At 41.2% G+C, this 19,071-nt stretch overlaps 1 protein-coding gene across 1 annotated transcript in view; it reads right to left on the minus strand.

Moving 5' to 3' along the window:
• The window catches only part of kazna (kazrin, periplakin interacting protein a), a 73,354-nt gene that overhangs the window by 29,576 nt on the left and 24,707 nt on the right, over positions 1-19,071 (minus strand). The window contains exon 4 of the mRNA XM_068747127.1: positions 4,622-4,729. Coding sequence (XP_068603228.1) covers positions 4,622-4,729 — 108 coding nt within the window. The remainder of the gene's footprint in view (positions 1-4,621; positions 4,730-19,071) is intronic.

The following is a 19,071-nucleotide window of genomic DNA, read 5'->3' on the forward strand; positions in this document are numbered from 1 at the left end:
TGGCTGCACGAGGTCTTCGGGGGAGGCAGGCATTTTGGAAAGTGTCGGCATATGAGAAAAATACACTCCCCAGAGAACACTTTGCATGCATTCCTCCACCCACACATCCCCCATTTTTTTGTTTTTGCCCCCCCCCCCCCCCCCCCTTCTCCACAGTGTCTCTTCATCTTACAGTTAAAGGTGACACTGCACTTCTTTCACCTTGACGTCCTCACAGTAACAGTCACCGTTTTTCCACGCTACTCCTCTGGGCTTCTGTCCAAACTCTATTCTGTGGCCTTCTGTGTTAATGTGCTGTGCAGAAGCAGCACCTGTCTCCGTAATGACACAGGACTCACTGCTTCAATTTGCTTCCCGTCTTCTTCCCTGTCTCTTTGTCGCTGTCTCACCGTGGACCTGAGATGAATGTGCTGATAATATCCCCCTCAGATTGTCCATGCTCACTCTGATGAAACCTCTGTTGATGTGCTTGGCCTCGGCTCCTGCAGGAGTGGTTAGTAAGCGGGTCTGAGAGCCCCCAGAAAAATGACCACAGAGCTGCTGGAGCAGAGTGTTTGCACATGCACATGTAGAAATGGTTTTAAAGTCATCCATTTATCTGACCCCTTCCAGCCTAAATCTCTACGGGATGGATGGAGAGACCTACAGAAAGAGCTGATCCTAGACATCGTACTCAAGAAAAAGTATTGTGGTCAAAATGAGACACAAAGCTTCTTCACAAGTACAACCCAAATGCAAAAAAGTTGACATGTAAAACTGCATCTGCTGTGCAAAGTTTAAAGTGTCACAGAGCCCATTTAGTTATGTTCTTTACAATCATCAATGAAAGTACTGTCACTCGTCCCATCCTAGTATCTACCTAAACATTCTACTTGTGTGCAGCACCTGCATTAATGTGACTCTAGATCAGGGGTGTCAAACTCATTTTCTCCAAGGGCCACATTAGCATTATGTTTAACCTCCAAAGGCCAAATGTAAACCGTAACACAGTAAAAAATATAACTAAATGTAATGTCATTTAATGTAAAATAAATGTAACTACTCCTTAGCATGCTGTTAAATAACTATTTTTTTAAACTCTTTAGTTTAAACAGTAAATACAATAAAATATTCAGTTTTGATATCACTTTTTTAAAAGGTTGTAACTTAAAAATTGTTAGAGATAATAATTGCTGTTATTATAACATAAATCCTTTCAATTGATCAGCTTAAGAAAACCACACTACTCCATCAATCAATAATCAAACTTATTCAAGTAAATAATATTAAATAATAAATAAAGAAAAATATCATCCAACACAAGTTATGGCATTAACTTTGTTCAAAACTCTTTTGTCACAGTTGAGAGGGGCAGAACTGCAGTACAACCATCAAATGTGGGCTGTTAAGAACATGTGACAGATGCAGCATTTTACAAAAACAAATGTCTGCACACAGCTCTCGGGGGCCCCAAAAATGACTTGGAGGGCCACATTTGGCCCCCCGGGCCTTGAGTTTGGCACATATGCTCTAGATCAATAAAAGATTGGATATAAACCTCATTTCAGTGTAACTAAAAATCCACTTCTTTGACATCGCATTGAGATGCTGACACGATCATTGAAACATTGACAGATGCTAATAGGAGAGACGACAGAGCTGGCAGCCAAAGAGCAGGACATGTTAATGAGGAAAGGTTCCCTGGGTGACACCGGGGATCCATAGTGGATGTGGCAGCTTTACAGAAGCCACACAATCCATGAGATGCGTTTGTAGTGTTGCCACCGATAGCGACTGACAATCTCAAGACTCCAGCTCCAACACAACCTCTCTTGCCATAAACCTGGTAGAACACGGAAAAGCGACAACAGATGAATGTAGGTGTTTGTCTGACGGGATGGCGAGGCTAATATGGGACCGCTCTGACCACCCACTCAGACGAGAGTCCGGGAATAAAGGCAGACGTTAATGTTCATGGGCTACTTTTAAGGTCTAACATCCATTTGCAAGAGGACTGGAAAGTATGACATGTAAATACAAAGGAAGTCAAAATAAAAGTCAAAATCTGTAACATTGTTCTTACAAATACAATTTAAATATTCCTATGTACTTTGTTATGAACATTTTCAGCCAGAACTGTCGTCTTCATTCTGCAAACTGCAGTAAGTGCTAGAATATGTGCTCTGCCTGTATTTCCGAGCATGAACGTGCAGCCTTTTCTCATTATTTCAAAATGCTGCCTGTGATGTTTTTTTTTTTTAACAGAAGCCTCACTGAGTTCACGAGCAGACATTAAATACAATGATGTGTAATAGACGCCCATTGCAGGGTTATTATAGTTAACGAAAACTAACGAAAAAACGAAAACTAGAATTGAAAAAACATTTTCGTTAACTAGAACTAATAAAAACGATAATTAAAATAGAACACGAAAACTAACTAAAACGGTATTGTCCGTTCACAAAACTAACTAAAACTAATAAAAATTAAAGACACTAATCTCTTCGTTTTCGTTTTAATCGATTTTGAAATTGATTTATTTTGCTCGAGGAGTTACGCGTGCTGGCGGCTCCGTCCGGCTGTTCCCCTCACTAATCGTTGAGAATCGGGTTGGTGACGTCACTTCCGACGGAAGCCGGCAGGAAGCGCCGAGCGCTCCAGCCCCATGTGGGATGTGTTTATTACGACGGAGGGAAACAAGAAAGCTAACTGCGATTAGCCCCCCCCCCGTAACAGAAGCAGCCCCCCGGCTAGCAGTTAGCACCGCGAAGGAGACAACAATAACGGGCTGCTTTTAACCTGCACCGACTGGAGCCCCCCCCCACACACACACTGGGGGGGCACGGCTCGCTGCATTAATGAGACATGAGAAGAAGATGAGCTGCTTGGAGACAGAGGCCAAGCCCAAAGTGAGGAGCCCCCTGATGGAGCCCCCTGATGGAGCCCCCCCGATGGAGCCCCCCCCAGCCAGGAGGCCCTGGAGATGGTCTGGATGAACCGTGGATTGGATTAGAGACAGACGACGAGGACACTGAACACGTTGGTGAGTGGTTCTAGTCCCAAATACATTCGTCTTGTTGACCTTTTATGCTGATATAAAATGTAACAATAATCAGTGTTGTAAACTTTAATTGATATTAAAACCCCATAAAGTCCCAAAAGGAGATGAAATAAATTATTTGTTTTACTCATTCTGATCCAAAACCTAAAATGCCAATCACAAATGTTGGAGCCTCCATCCGCTAAAACCTGAAATGTATAATTGTCACACCGACATCATCGTTATTGTCATGTCATGATTTCAGATCTAATATTGGGCTTCATTATAAATATACAACATTAAATGTGTTATCCTGGGGAAACTAGTTTAGGGTGCTAACAGTGTAAGAAATTAAACATCATGAAACGAGTAACGTTATTATCCCTGCTGTAAAAACAAGGGTTATTACAGACAGTCGTAATTCATGAATAATTATTAAACTGTACTATTCTTTGTGTGTTTTACATTTGTTTTTTCTTTTTGCTCAGAGCTTGACCTGCCAGATGGAGAAACCAACAAGTTCCAGAGGATCCATGTCTGGCTCTCACCCTCCAGCTCACCCTGAACGCTGCCTGAAGTACCCAAATACTGACTCGCTGATATCAAGAGCCAGAAAGCTCGTCCACGCTGAGAGCAAATCATCAGCGGCAAATGAAGTATTAGGTCTGAGATTGTAGCACGTTAGCAGCTATGCTGCGGACTGTTACGGTTGGTTGTTTAAAATTACTGAATAAATGTTTTATATGTTATCTTTTGTTGATTTGTATTATTTTATTATATTTTAATCCTGCATCTGACAAATAACTGAAAGTATAAAAAACTAAAACTAATAAAAACGAAATTAAACTAATAAAAACAAAACTAAAACTAATAAAAACTAACAAATCCACTCTAAAAACTAACTAAAACTAACTGAATTAGAGAAAACAAATTCAAAACTAACTAAAACTAAACTAGAATTAAAAATCCAAAACTATTATAACCCTGGCCCATTGTTAGGATAACCGGTACACTATAGATTGAAAGAACACTCGCCTCTTGTGTCAGCTCATTGTGAAACGCTGTCTTCGTGCAGCTACTTCATCTACATCAGAGCGATGTACAACAATAGATTGTTTTTGCATTAACGCTCCATGGCTTTCACACAAAATAGTCCCATTGTGGGACGCACAATGTCGAGAAAGACATTTTAATTACCTTGCGGGTTCTTATTCACCCAGACTAAACAATGAGGAATGTCTATATGCATTAAAAAAATATATTTTCCACCTAAATAAATAAAGGGCACAGTTAAAATATATTCTTAATGGGTGACACCTAGGCCCATTTCTCAGAGGTCATTGGTTGTTTTTCCAAAATGCCTCTCCACATGCTCTCAGAATAAGAAATGAAAACCAGAAGTTATTGCGATGCAGACCTCTAAAGTACACAAAATGATTATTTTATTATAGAATCACAGAAAATATGGTGCAACCCTAATGTGTTTGTCTCGCCACAACATCCTTCCATGGAGACAAAGTAGGAACAAATCTTTTTAGTTAACAAAGCTTCTGTGCAGAAGTCGTCATCAGGCCTTACATAGAATATAATAGAATACCTTACCTTTGTCTAGGGAAGCATCCGGAGAGTTGAAGCCCATCAGGCTGCTGACTTCAGTCTTGTAGCAGAGGTCAGTGGCCGGCGGCTTCTGCCTCGGCTGAGACGAGGGATCTGTGGGAAAGATAAAAAATAAACAATACACAATTGATTGGTTGAGTTTAAAGTTTGAGTTTACAGTTAAATGTCCAACTCTCTAAACCAGAGACAATTATTTGATCTGGATTTGAATTTTGTATCCCACACATTGATTGTGATTCGTTGTTGTGAGAGGATAATGTTGGTGGGAGTATGAATAATTGAATTAGTCGGGCTGTAAAATGTATTTCTGACATTCATAATGGAGAGCAAAAGCCAGTTTGACACCAAAACGGAATGAGCGAATGTTCAGCCATCATCAGTGCAGGTTTTACTCACACAATGCCTGAAGAAATTTGGGACCCAACATGATTAATGCTGCACACTGATCCATCAACACACACATAGTGAACTTTTACTCCTCACTATATACTCTAAGCCCACAGCTGCTTTCCATTCATCAAAACAGCTACTGTCTCGAGGGGAGTGTGAACACACAGCTGTAGTGGGAGCACGTGGGCGCCAACACACACAGACGCGAAAACAGAGTATCAGCATTGAGCGATGGCTGCATTTAAATGTTAGCATTTTTACGAGCAAAATCTGATTTGATTTCTGGTGAGGTTCAGTGATTTCTAATACAGCTTTGCAAAGCCTCACTGGTGGCGAGCAGTGGAAGCATATTGAATGCATCGCACCAGCTTTAATAGAAGTTGTTTTTTTTCCATCTTACATATTGCAAACTTTATTCCACAGTAAAATTTCCAAAATATTTCTTTCTTAATTTCTCATTCCAGCTACATCTCGTCCACATCCTCCTTCAACCTCTGCTCATCTCTGGCCTCCTCAGTTCCCCACCCGCCTAACAAGATGCTTTTACTTCCTGAATTATTTGCTCAAATTTAGCACAGACGTGTCTGGGTGAAGAGCTTGAGGTCGAGGCATCTGTCATTATGGGAAGATTAGTCATCATGCTTGCTGTGCTGGACTTTGTAGGGCTAGGAATAATGACCAGGCTGCCTGACCCCACCCATAGCGGTTGGTAAGCACACATAAAGGCCGCTTTTAACGCTACGCCAAAGACATTTCCAGCCAGTGTGGAAATGTATAATTTCTCCAAACTTGCCAACAGTGTCTGTCTGTGTGTGGCCCTGCGATGAACTGGCGGTTTGTCCAGGGTGTAACCACGCCCCCTGCCCCCATAGACTGTTGGGATATGTTCCAGCATGACCTGCAACCCGGTAACGGACAAAGCGGTCAAGAAGATGAACGAATGAATATAGCAATGTGACATGAAATTGAAATGAAATTAAAAAAGGTTTTCTGGAAGCAGCCGTTGCCCAGGAGAAATGGCTGATTGAAAAGCCAACACAGTCATAATTAATTATATTTGTTTATAATTCAGATAAATATAATAAATTCATTGAGTTACAATTATGGAGAGATTGTGTGTGTGTGTGTGTGTGTGTGTTTTCAGATTCACTGAGGTCTGATTTTCTTTGTTTTCCAAAGAAATCTTGCATCTTGGAGCTTTTAAAACCATTTTCTAATGGATTCTGTTCCCTGGTAGATCAATGTGATGCCAGTGGGGACAAGAAGTCAGGTTTGCTTCAGCTAACAATTGTGATAAGTGCAGCGATGTGTGTTGTGTGTGTGTGTTGTGTGTGTGTGTATGTGCGTGTGTGTAAATGCATACCAATGAAAATAGTATTTTTCACGCCACATTGAGCTATCAAGCTGGCGATTGTATTCTGGAACGTGCTCTGGGTCACTGTCCACGCCTCCAAATCAATATCCTTTTCATCACACTGAACATTTGTGTCTGGCAATGTTTAAGTGCTTCATATTGATCTTAAAATCTTTGTCTCAGGGAAAGTGACACAGCAGCCTGACGAGCAGCGGGTTGGAGAAAAATACTGAATTAGAATTCAGGGTCTGACGACATCGAAGGGCTGCAGAAACAATCCGACCATAACGTCTCTCACTGCTCAAGCTCCCTGCGTTTGCTACGTGTTACAGCTAAGCAGGAATCTATAATCTATTGAGATGTTAGATCAATATTATTGTCTCTCTGCTTCAGTTGTTCTCAGTCCTTTCTTCATTTGCTGACAGGAAGATAACGTGACGAAAAAAATAATCTTACTTTACTATAATTATTATTTTACCCCCCGGCTCAAAATTGGAAGATATATTCCTGCAAAAGGAAAATGATGCATTCATTAGATCTTGTAATTAAAAAAGAAAGACAGAAGTAAAATAGATTTGCATAAGAATATTTTTGTTGAAAATCCAGTTGATGACATCAGAGGTCAGTGTCCGTCCTGCTTCCTCACACTGCAGTTACATTTGTTCTTTGTGTTCTTGAAAATACTTCCATGCAAAGAAAGGCTTGTTTGTAAAACTATTTAACTATGCAGTTTAAAGGAGAGATCAATGAAGTGCACTGTGGCAGAGATGTTTTCTTAATGAGACTATGTATCATTTTATGATTTCATTGTCCTCAGCATCAAACTCCATCTTTGATATATGAGGTTTTACCAGCCGAGCACCAGGCTGTGATAAGTTGACACAGAAACTAAAACTGCTGCACGCTGTGTGCCCTTTGAATGATGCCATTATCCAAATCCTTGTGTCAGTGCAAGAACTTTGTTTGCAAAAGAAGAACACCCATTATGATTTAGTGCAGCTCCTGAATGTATACTGCTCTCCAACTTTTAAGTCTTTTGAGTTGGACAAACAAATCAAAAATGTGACATTAAAAATAGTTTATTTGTTTATTTCAAACATAATGATATTTGATAATGAAATAAGTCGCATTTGTTTGCTTTATTTAGCCCAATCTGTATACGGGATATGCTAAATTTACACGCGTTGCGCTCCTAGAAATCATTTTCGAAGCAGTGGTGATTGAAATGTTTCTCAGTAGTGAGTGAATAAGAATCTTCTGTTCCTGGAAGTCTAACAACGTCGTAGACCTCACTCATTACCTGCAGTCCTATTGGGTGTTCACACTCCCGTCTGCTCTGTTACTCTCATTTGGACAAATGAACGAGGCATAATGGCATCGTTTGACATTGAATGGAAGGCAATGATACCTTCCTATACTCGCACTATAGAAGCAGAATGATTGAATAAAACCTCCTACTCAGATCCAGTTACTTCACTTAAGCTCAACTTGTAGATTGCAACGGATGCAGCGCAAAGAGCTGTACACGGAATGATTACTATATAAAACTTCCCATACTGTAATGCTCTTCTGCTTGAGTGTTCCAACTGTCCTAAAGGGAAGATCGTGAGGAATTACTTGCCTTCATGGTCAGACAGTTCTCTCTCTCTCTGCATCTCTTACTCATGTCACCTCCTCTCGCCCTCAAGTCTCATTCTCTTCCTCATCCAAGTGCATCCAAGACTCCAGCATCGCCTCTCCTTTTCCCCTCCTCACTTTCCATCCTTTCTCTGTCATCATTTAATAGGGTTCCCCAAAACCTTTTCCTGCCTGAGCTAGCCATATTTTATCTGCTGGCACTCTGCAGGAAAAAAATACTGTGGCTGGAACAAAAGAAGTCCCTAATGAGTAGTGGAGGTGATTAAGGGAAGAATAGACACCGCTGCGGGAACCTTCACAGAAACGCCCATGATGCTCCCCAGCTCGGGCTGCAATCTGCAGATAGCCAGTTCCTCCCTTCCTTTTTTTTTTTAGGTCTGCCACTCGCCTTTAATTGCACTGACATTCTCCAATCCTGAGGCTGCTGGACTTGTGATAAAGCTAGTGTATTTATGCATTAATCACCAGCAGCCAGGATGGACTACTGCATCATCTATACCGCAAGACCCCAATTCAAGGTGCCCTATAAATATCCGGCAGACAAACAGACCTACTGGACCAACTCTCAACCTGTTTAGCTACCCGTGCTAAAAATACACGATCGCAGGATAACTCAACATCAATTCATATCAAAACGAAAGGATGCTGAATGTACCAGGCAGGCCATTCAAGAGAAGTGTGTCAGCTGGGAAGGTTATTAGTCAGTGCAAGGAGGGCCGGGGAGGAAATGAGATGCCGCCTGAGAGACTAAACCCAAGAGAAGCAGGCTATTGTTAGTGTGTGAATGTCATTTTCACAGCCCCCCCCCCCCCCCCCCCATCAGAGGAATGAACACATCACCGCTGCATGCAGAGCTCCACGTCAGACCCGATATCGGTGCCTACAAACGCCACAGCTTTAAAATGTCTTGAGCACGGCGACTTTAACACATGCCTGGAATCAGACGCCTTCGGGAGTAGGCTGCGTGACAGTTCTTATCAGGAAACTGAATGGCAACGAAACATGCATTTGCGGACACCATGCTGCATCAGAATCTCATTTGACAGGCTTTAAGTAACACTTGAATTGCACCACTTCCAACATGTTCTCATATTTACTGAGGCTTTCTAACAGCTGGCTTTAGCTTTAATGATGATATCCTGCATGAGATAACGAGCGATTATGAGCTGATTCAGGCGCATCCAGTTTATGTTAAAGATGCAGGAGCTACAATTAATAAAGTCAGGGTTTGTTTTTGTTTTGTTACAGTAAATATAGAACAAAAGCCCCACTTATGATATAAATTAAAATACATGCTTACAAAATCCAATCCATGACTGAAGTTGACTCGATGACACATTCAAAAGACGCATTCAAATAAATAAAGTATATTTCATTGAAGTCTTACTAACAAACTTGCTTCGAAAGCTCAGCTATAGAGCACTAACAACAATTCACTTTGGCCACATGGATCCTTATATATATATATATATATATATATGTGTGCGTGTGTGTACATATATATACAGTATATATATAAATGCTGATCGGAAATGTTGATGAATTCAATACATCTATTCAGCAGAGTTGATTTCTTTATATATATATACATAAATGTGAGTGATGGTCAGTTTGTCTTGATGAAGCTGCACAGATCCAGTGTGAGTAAGATTTCATACGGTTGGAATTGATAAATTGAAGGACGTGCTTATAATTTATTTTCAGTTGTACAGATCACATATAATTACAGTAAATTCCCTTTTTCACTTACTTACTGGCAGTTATATGAAAATATCCTCATATTCTCCCTTTAAACCAGTGAAACATATTCTGTAAATCTCCTTACCCCTTAAAACCAGGAATATTCATTTAGTTGAATCATAATACTGCATTAATGATATTACTAGTCTTGCAATATTTGCAAAACGCAACTTGAGACTTGGCGTTACAGCCATGTTACTTTAACCAACTATGTTATCATGGAAAACAGAAACTGTGTCGACTTAATAAAGTAATTTCAAATTCTCCCAGGGAATGACATTTGAATAATCATCTCAATTCAATTATGCAAAATCCTAGAAGGTAAAACGGAAAATGCTCTTCAGCACACACACACACAATTTGCTCTCAATGAATGTATTAACTACATCCTCTTCCAATTGTGTATCATGAGCAGCTTTTGACAGCAATTATAACTCGAGGCAGTGCATAATTATTCAAGTGCAGCAATCTCCTGAACCTTGGGAGGCTGTTTTCTTTCATATCCCTTTGCCTTGGGAAGGCACATTAAACAATCATGCTGTTTGCATTGTTTGCAGCTTATATTTCAGTGTTGCTCAGTATAGTAGTGTAAATTATATATAAAAAACAACAACTAGCATTCCATGACATTTAAACATGACGGCTACTCAAATACCAAAGTGTTTGGTTCATTGGAAACTAAACAATGCTTTTTCTTCTCTCGCATTGAGAGTCAGATTTAAAGGTTTGAAAAGACTTTCAAGACGTTCTAAAGACTGACGTTTTCATGACCTGCTGCGTAATTCCAGATTTAACTGAAAGTGTCGTTGTTTGTTTTCTGGTCCATTCATGCACATCATTGTCATCGTAAATGTGTCAGGGAGCATTCAGCGACAGCGGTGTGGAGCTTCGAAGTTTGGGAACAATTCATGAAACATGATTGGTGCCAAGTTTATTTTTTTTAAAGGATCGTCAGTTTGACATCTATAAACACGCTCAAAAACAAACAGATTATGCTGCACAACTCTGGACTGAAAGTGTCTCTCAGAAGAGCACAGCCGTTGACTTTAATATGTTGATATTAGACAGAGTGCAGAAAGGTTTACAGAAGCGTTTAACCACTGTTGTTTCACTTCTCTAAAACTGATCATCAGAAGGATGGAAAGAGCGAGCACGAGAAACAATCCAAGAAAAAGATAACTGTCGTTCACCCAGATTGTGGATGACAGTTATGATCCCATATAAAGTTCATCTATGATCATAAAACAAAAAAAATCAATCTAATGTGACCCTAATAAAAGCAGATGAAAAGGAAATGTGCTGTTGTGCTTTCTGTTCACCACGACAACACTCAGGCAGAGATGTGAACATGATTCCTCATCAAATCATTTCTCTTGTGCGAGTGTTTGTCCTCGACTCCCCATCCTGCCGTTCTTCATTCTACCGTGACACTAAATCAGCCTCTCCTTCTGTAGGATGAAGAGTGTGACATGTGGAGAAGGGCAGCGGGGACTCTGCTCGGAGGCTTCGTGTGTTTGCAAATGCAAGTGGAAGGACACACACACACACACACACACACACACACCCTCTCTGACGAGAGATCAGCTGAAGCTCTCCTCCTCTTCCTCCGTTTCGTTCTTTTTCATCCGCTTGCTGCAGCTCCCTCCACATATATCTGTTTATTCCCCATCTCCCTGTCCCTCTCTTGCTTTTTCTTCTTATCATTACCTCGTCCTCTCTCTGCAGGTCGCTCGCCCTATGTCTCTCTTGCTTTCTGTATTTGTCCACATTGTGGGCTAGTGCTACATTCATGTATTCCTCTTGTACAAAACCATGTTGGATAATTTTTAATCACAACATTGTAGACCTCCATCTCTTGTCCCCTAAATTTAGAAACTACTTAATCTACCTCAAAAAAACCTAAAAAAGCATTTTATTAACTGTTCGCAGTCAGAGTTTATGCATATTTTTGACATTTATTATTGCTTTCATTAATGCTCTTTGTTTGTCAGCCTGAGTATGTTCCATGTTATTTAGCACACGTATGTCTCAGTGCAACATTCTGGAAGCACAATTTGAGTTTAGATTTTATCTTTGATGTTCCATTTCGGCATTCATTGTTTTTTAAGCTGCCAGTTTTGCATTCAATTCGACGTTGACATTCCATGAAAGCAACCAGATCACGTCATTCCATATGACGTGATCTGGTTGCTAAGCAAAGACGGTGACATAACACTGCTGCCTCACGGCTGTGAGGGTTGTATGTTTGTTCCTGCTCTCCTGCCTCACACATGCTTTTGATGCTCAGCCCGTCATCACCATTGGCTTCTTATTTTTTATTCCTCCCTACTGATGTGGCCAAGTCTTTGGCAGGAGAATGTGATGCCATATTGAATAAATTAAACTACCTGCTGTTTAATTTCTCTCAAAGGAGGCACTGCCAGTTCAAGTCTGTTCGTGCTGCTGCAGAATGATTTACTTTAAAATGCTGATCCTAAAACCTCAAAGATCAGATGTCACAGAGCAGACCCCGTGGAAGTGGCCGGTATTTGTCATTTTAGTTATTGGTTTTTGGCCCTGCAACAGGGAAACTGTCAAAAATGGAATAAGGTTGCAACCAAAAAGGCCACAAACATCTTAGATTTAAAAAAGGAGAGATATTTGGTTCAAAATGTGGAATTAGCAAGAGAATTTTGGGCAATTCATCCTTGCAGTGAGCAATGATATATTTTGCAGCTACTGAGAACAGCGATGCACTTTCACAAAGTGGATTCTTCTTCCCAATTAAAAGCACCAAACACAATAGGAGCACGTCCAATCAAGGACCATTATGCACATGTTTTTCTGTGCAGCGCCTGTGATAGATGTACCGCAGCGTTTCCCTGAAGTATGACAAACGTTCCCAATTACAAGACATGTGAAAACTGACAAGGAGCACATTAAAAGGAGGCAGAGCAGCCAGAGGAAAAAGTGTGTGCGCGCGTGTGTGTGTGCGTGCGTGCATTGCTCATGCATCAATAATGGCTTCACTTTGATAACATCGCACCTCAGACTGATGATCCTGTGTTTTATCCAGCATTTGTTATGAATTAGTGATGAGTGATGGGCTTAATGAGTGTGTTATGGCGCCATTAATTTCAACATCTTAAAGTAAGCCAAGGTTATCAAAACGCTCACGCTTTTTCAGAATCTGAAAAAGGAAAGAAAGAAATGCCGCCTTAAAATATAATTATCACCAGCCTGTCTTTAATGCTCTGAAAAAACAGATTGATCTGTGCCCTACTGCTGTGTGGTTGCTGTAAATTCACTTTTACATTTGATTGAGTTGGAAAACTTAACTTAAAAGTTTTCAATTAGAAATGTCTTAAATTGTGAGTCTCCACATTGTGGCAATTATTTCTTCTTTCTATCACGTGGAACTTTTTGCCTTCCCTTCGGGTAGACATACAGTGAAAGGCACAAATGCTTAAGATTGCCCAACACTGATGCAGGAAAAGTCATCTTGGAGGGATAAATGTATTCCATGTTGATCGTGACGCTGCACAATAAATACTGATAAAAAAAACACATAACAAAGACATAACAAAACACAGCACATAGTTCGAAAATCTAACAATTGTTCAGTTTGTGGCAAAATTTATATTTGTTTAGAAATATTTTTTGCATATTATTTTCCAAGAAGTCCAAAAACAAAATATCTTTGTTGTGGTGTTCTCTAATATTAAATGCACAGTAAGCCGAAACGCAAGCAATCCCCCATTTTTAGAAGAATCTCGATAATATCTGATATCAGGATCCGCTCTGAATGAAATTCGGTGGTGAGATAGAGGCCCCCCCCTACATTACGATGTCAAATTCCATAAACATCGGTCAGTAATCAACCGAGATATTGAGAAACACATTTTGAAGCTCCATTGACTGCAATGTTAGCGAAAATCTCAAAGTGATCCATACTCCAGGATCTCTTCTGGATCATCACCAACATGTTATCATCTGTTCCTGGTAACATTCCCAATATTTCCTGAAAATGTGATCCAGATCTGTCTGTAACCGTTTGAGTTATGTTGTTATCAGACAGACAGATAAATTTCAGCAAAAACATAACCTCCTTGGCGCAAGAAATCAATAAACATGCAATAAATGTCATGTTTAAACTGGCCACATTAATTACATGTTGCAAATACAAATAAATGCTGGTTGATGTTGACAATGTTTGTTATCTACTGAATTTATCGGTGAAAAAACATATGAATTAAACTATTTAACTTGTTCTATCGTCAATAATTCTATGTCTCCCAGGTCACTAAACGTTAGATCTCACTGAGTGTTTTTGATAGGTGTCGGATGTGCTGGCAAATGCACAGCACATCCGACACGCTAAAAGCTGCAATAAAACATCCACATGAGAAGGAGCAAAGCAAAGATATATTTTGATGTCACTCAGGCGTGGAATAAATGTGGATAAATGAAACATCTGGAAGAACTACCACTCATGGAGGCCGCTGAGGAGAGAGTGGGTCAGCAGATCCAGATCTCAGACCGGTGTGAGAAGTGTGGGTGGAAAAATACAGTAAGTGAGATTCTCCTCCTTCAACAGGTAGAGGTGAGATTTCTGTTCAACAAGCCACTTAAACCCCCCTCTGGCTCGGTGGCGTGGCTCAGCAGCAGATATTAGAGAATGCACCTCCTAGATGTGAGAGGTGGGTCAGACTGAGCGGGCAGTAAGGGGAGTCCAGTACACAACATTCGTACTACTAACTACTACATTTAGTCATTCCTTCTGTTACGTTACTCGATTTTTGAGTAGTATTTTTTGTTTATTGTTAATTTGTGTGTTAAGGAAATGATCAGAGCATTCATTACCACTGGAGGGGGCTGCATTTCCATTCCAAATATTAAACAGCAGGTTAGTGGTTCCTCTAAAACATTTTTATTACGATCAACAAGACCCAAATGCGCCTGAAATTAGCCCAAGTGTTCTTTTTGTTCTCACCGAAGCATCAGGCCCACCTTCAATTAAAGCTCCCGTATTATACAGTTGTACATTTTCCAACAAAAATACCTGTCTCGAGCCGATACAGACGGCATCCGACATGACTAATAAAAATAAAAAAACACATCATCTCTGTCTTTTCCTTGCTCCAATAATGAGGCCAACATGACATCATAGAAGGCTTTGCACTTCCTCCGTTAGGCAGCCAAGGTGAGCGCGTAGAGCTTCCTCTTCTAACACACACACACACACGTTAGAGAGAAAAGCCTGCAAGCCTAAACCACACTGACGTCCAGAAAGATGCCTCAATTCATTAGCATTTTAAGCTTCAGCTGCCTGACCACAAGCTTTGAGGAGTAAGGACACACAAAAAAATGTATCTCAGTTTGAAACCGCGTCAAAAATGTGTTTAGAGGACTTCAAGGCAAGGCCATGTACAAGATGATTAATATCAGTACCATATTGGAACTTCAAGGGCGCTAATGGCAACTGTTTGTCTAATATGTGGTGGGTAACGCAGGTCCAAAGGCACAGGATCATCGACATCCAGATTTAATGTCGCATGCACATTTGCATTGATTGGTGGTCGGTCTATCAGGCATGTTCAGCCCTCCCCAGTGTCATTAATCTAAGATCAAAACAAGGCAATGGTGAGCGGGTTCGAATACACAGTCTGTCATTGCAGCGTCTATTTGTTGTCTAAAACTCTTCAGAAACATAGTTTATATATTATAGTTTACTGAACGCACATAGACAAAGACAACGTTTTACCCCAACTGCACCGCATCCCTTGACGCTCGTGTGACAGCCGTTCTATAAACCTTCTCCATCACCCCACAGCAAACCACTCAGGCGCGCCACAGAGCTTTATTGATTGGTTGATGGGGGAAAAGCGATGCTGGGTAGCTGTCAGCAGACAACACAGCAGGGGGCAGCAGGCTGCCGTTCCCGTCAGCACCTGAGCCTCATTGAAAAATTGCTCAGCATCAATATGTGCTTATTCATTTATTTTGATTAGTTATAGAATGATGTTTTTTTATTGTCTTTAATTCACTGCACACGTCCAAATGCAAATACTGCTCATTTCCACATCCTTTATTAAAGAATGTACAAGTGTTTGAAGGTCAGGAGGTCAATGGGCTGTCCCCTACACTTGAGTTCTTCCATTTAGAAATATGGAGACGAGTAACTTTTCAGGTTTCAGGGAACCAGCCAGGGCGGCAAGTCAGCGCAGGCCCGAGGCTATTGGGTGGGAAGTGGAGTGGTCACGTTATTAATGTGGAAACTCAGTGGCTGTAGAATCATTTCTTCTAGCAAGAAGAATGTACAAGAAGACAAGGTTTTAACCATCTATCTATGTGTCCGTCTGTCTGTCTGCCTGTCACACACATGTATGCACCCAGATTGAGACCTTTTTTAGCATTTCTCGATTACCCACATACAGATAGCTTCTGCGAGCACGGTAACAGATAACACTGGTGATATAAGCTGTCACAGCAATGTGTTGCTAGGCAAATGAATGGAGGGGAGGGGGGGTAACTGGGTGTTGATATTTCAGTCTGTCCACCACCAACAAGAAGTCCCGTTTTGAGTTAACACAACAGGAGACAGAGGAGCAAAAGTTGGATCTCTGCACCGCGACAGTAACGGGTTTGTGACCCTGCCGATGTCAATCAATCCCTAAATGACGGACAGATTTAGCGGTAATAATCTTCAGGATTAGGGGACAATAGAGAACACGCGGTGGAAGCTTCTTCAATGACTAGTGTTTAGCTCACGCACTGCTCGTACGTTTCGAAGAACGTTGGGAAATATATCTGGAATTTTGAACAAACATGCCTTTAGAACAAAAAACAAGCAGCACAACAGGCTGAACAAGTGGACATACGATGGGGGGGGGGGGGGTCCGGTTTAAGGCTTGTTAAAAACAACGTCTTGTAACGGATACCGTGCTGGAACATCGCCACCGGTTGTCATTGCGCAACTACAGATGTGGCGGCGTTTTCAACACTTTCTATAAAAGAAGGGTTGCCTGGCATCGATGACATCATCTCAAGCAATCCTTGTTTTTACTAATGAACACAATTTCCCTCTCACTCCACCCTCAAGGCATGGGGTGGGATGGGTTCAGTCAAAGTTACCCAACAGTTAAATCAGCCTTGCTCGTCTCATGAGCCCTGCAGCGCCTCATTTAGCAACACCAATCTGTTTCCACACCTGTGTCCTCGTTGGTAGCCCGAAATATGTCCGGTAGAAAAATCCGACAGCGCCTGAAGGAGAGTCAGCTTTCCTCTACAGCCGCAGGAGACCCCTATCCGCTCCCTGCAGTCCACCCCTCATCCCTTCCATCCTTGATACAACCGTATGTAGAAATAAAACTCCGTCCCTCGTGTCTCTCTCTGGTTCCAGAGTTCATTTCCTGCCGTCCCTCACTCCCTGTCGCTCCCTTCTCCTCAGGGATACTCATCCAACATTGGAGTCATTGGAAGATTCTTCTTTGTCTTTTACTGTCTTACTTTGACCCTCGGGTGCCGCAGAGTTCAGATCCATTTGATGAACATCATTAGTGTATCAAGAAGGTATTGCTCCGATGTGCTACTTCTCCTGCACTTTGGTTGCTGGATTTTATCCTCTGATTGATTGTAGAGTTGTTAAATTCACATGTACTCATTTATATCTTTAAACACATTTAATTAAGAGCTAAATACACCAATAGGAAATTATGATGCAGACTATCGCCTCGAAAATTGAGCTGGATTTTCCCCATCATAAATGGAAGACGGTAATGGTAACTAGGAACCATTACTCAGAGGGGACAAAGCAGGATTCGCAGCACCTTTGTGGCTTGATGGAGGGTTTTGATTTTTGTTTTAAGAATGTCCTCTTCATTCAGTTACTTCTGTGATGTCATCAGTTGTAAGGCTGTGAATAATCTTCATCCTTATTCAGATGATTAAATTCTCTACATAATATATAATCCTTCAAATTGTCAAACCCAAAAAGGTTTGAGTTACGAACACAATACTAGCGTATTCAAAATATCAACAGATTAGCAAACTGTCCCAAACCTAATCTGAAGTGCATGTTTGCAGAAAGGTTCATCACTCATCGCATGCGTGAGTTAAATTTCTTCCATTCACAGTCATTAGTTCTCCGTTCTGGTCTCATTTCTCCGTCTGACTTCATCTTTGGTTCTCCTCATATCTCCTCTCTGCCATCTGATGGCTTCCATTAATCACCCCTCTTCCCTCTTGTCAAACAGCCTCTTATTACCTCCATGTCCTCTCTGTATAAGAATAGGCTGCTCTCATCCGGCGCGTGCATGTCCCTGTCAGAGGGGCTACCATTCAAATGAGAAAATGATAGCTTCTCCTCTCCCTCTGTCACCTCTTTCCCCCAAAAACATTTGAAAAATCCAATTATCTCAAATCAAATGATGGAAGCCAAATGGCAAACCTCAGCAGACTCCTTCTACAGTTGCTCTCTCAAAACATGACGCTTAGCATCAATACACAATCTACTCTGACACAATCATGATGTCAACAATGTTTCACTAGCATCTCAGCAGGTGCGGTTTCCTTTCTGTGCCGAGTGTGCATGTTCTCCCCGGGTCTGTGTGGGTTCTCTCCGAGTTCTCCATGCAGCTTCCTCCCTCCACCAAAAACATGAATTGATCACTCCAAATTGTCCGTAGGTGTGTGCGTGTGTGTTTGTTTGTCTTTCGTATGGCTCCACGATGAGCTGGTGATCTCATCCAGGGTGCGCCGCGCCTCTCGCCAGTGACAAGCTGGTATACTGTAATAGGCTTCAGCTGGATGGATGGACAAATGTGTCACAATGTCCATCTGTAAAAATCGACTGAGCCTGTCAAAAGTAAATCTTGAGCCTTGCGTGCTGATGCCAGGTGACACCATTACAGACCAGAAGGAAGTGACAGAATGTTTGAGGGGCACATCGAGGCTTTCCATCTGCTGAGCCTCAAGATCCGATGTCAAAAACAAGACAACAATCATCATGTTTTAGAATAATTTTGTCTCCAGACAAAGCAGGCAAACATGCCTGTGTAGATGTTGACATCTTCAATTCACGAATGTAGATTTGACTTGCAGTTGAGGCTTTGCCCGTCTGAACATGCAAGTTTATCTACAGCTCCACAACAGCAACATTTCATTCCGAACCGTGATGCATGCAGACTAAACCTTATCCAATAAAGACAAATTCCCACTCCTCTCTCCAATGCTGGATTCTTTGCCCAGCAAGAACCAGAAAGTAACCAGGATATCTGGAGTCAGTGAGTTCAGCGTCATCATTGTTGGGAGAGCCTACAATTTTTAACACTTA

The sequence above is a fragment of the Brachionichthys hirsutus genome, chromosome 2 (assembly GCF_040956055.1).
Source record: "Brachionichthys hirsutus isolate HB-005 chromosome 2, CSIRO-AGI_Bhir_v1, whole genome shotgun sequence".
In the NCBI taxonomy this organism is placed as follows: Eukaryota; Metazoa; Chordata; class Actinopteri; order Lophiiformes; family Brachionichthyidae; genus Brachionichthys; species Brachionichthys hirsutus.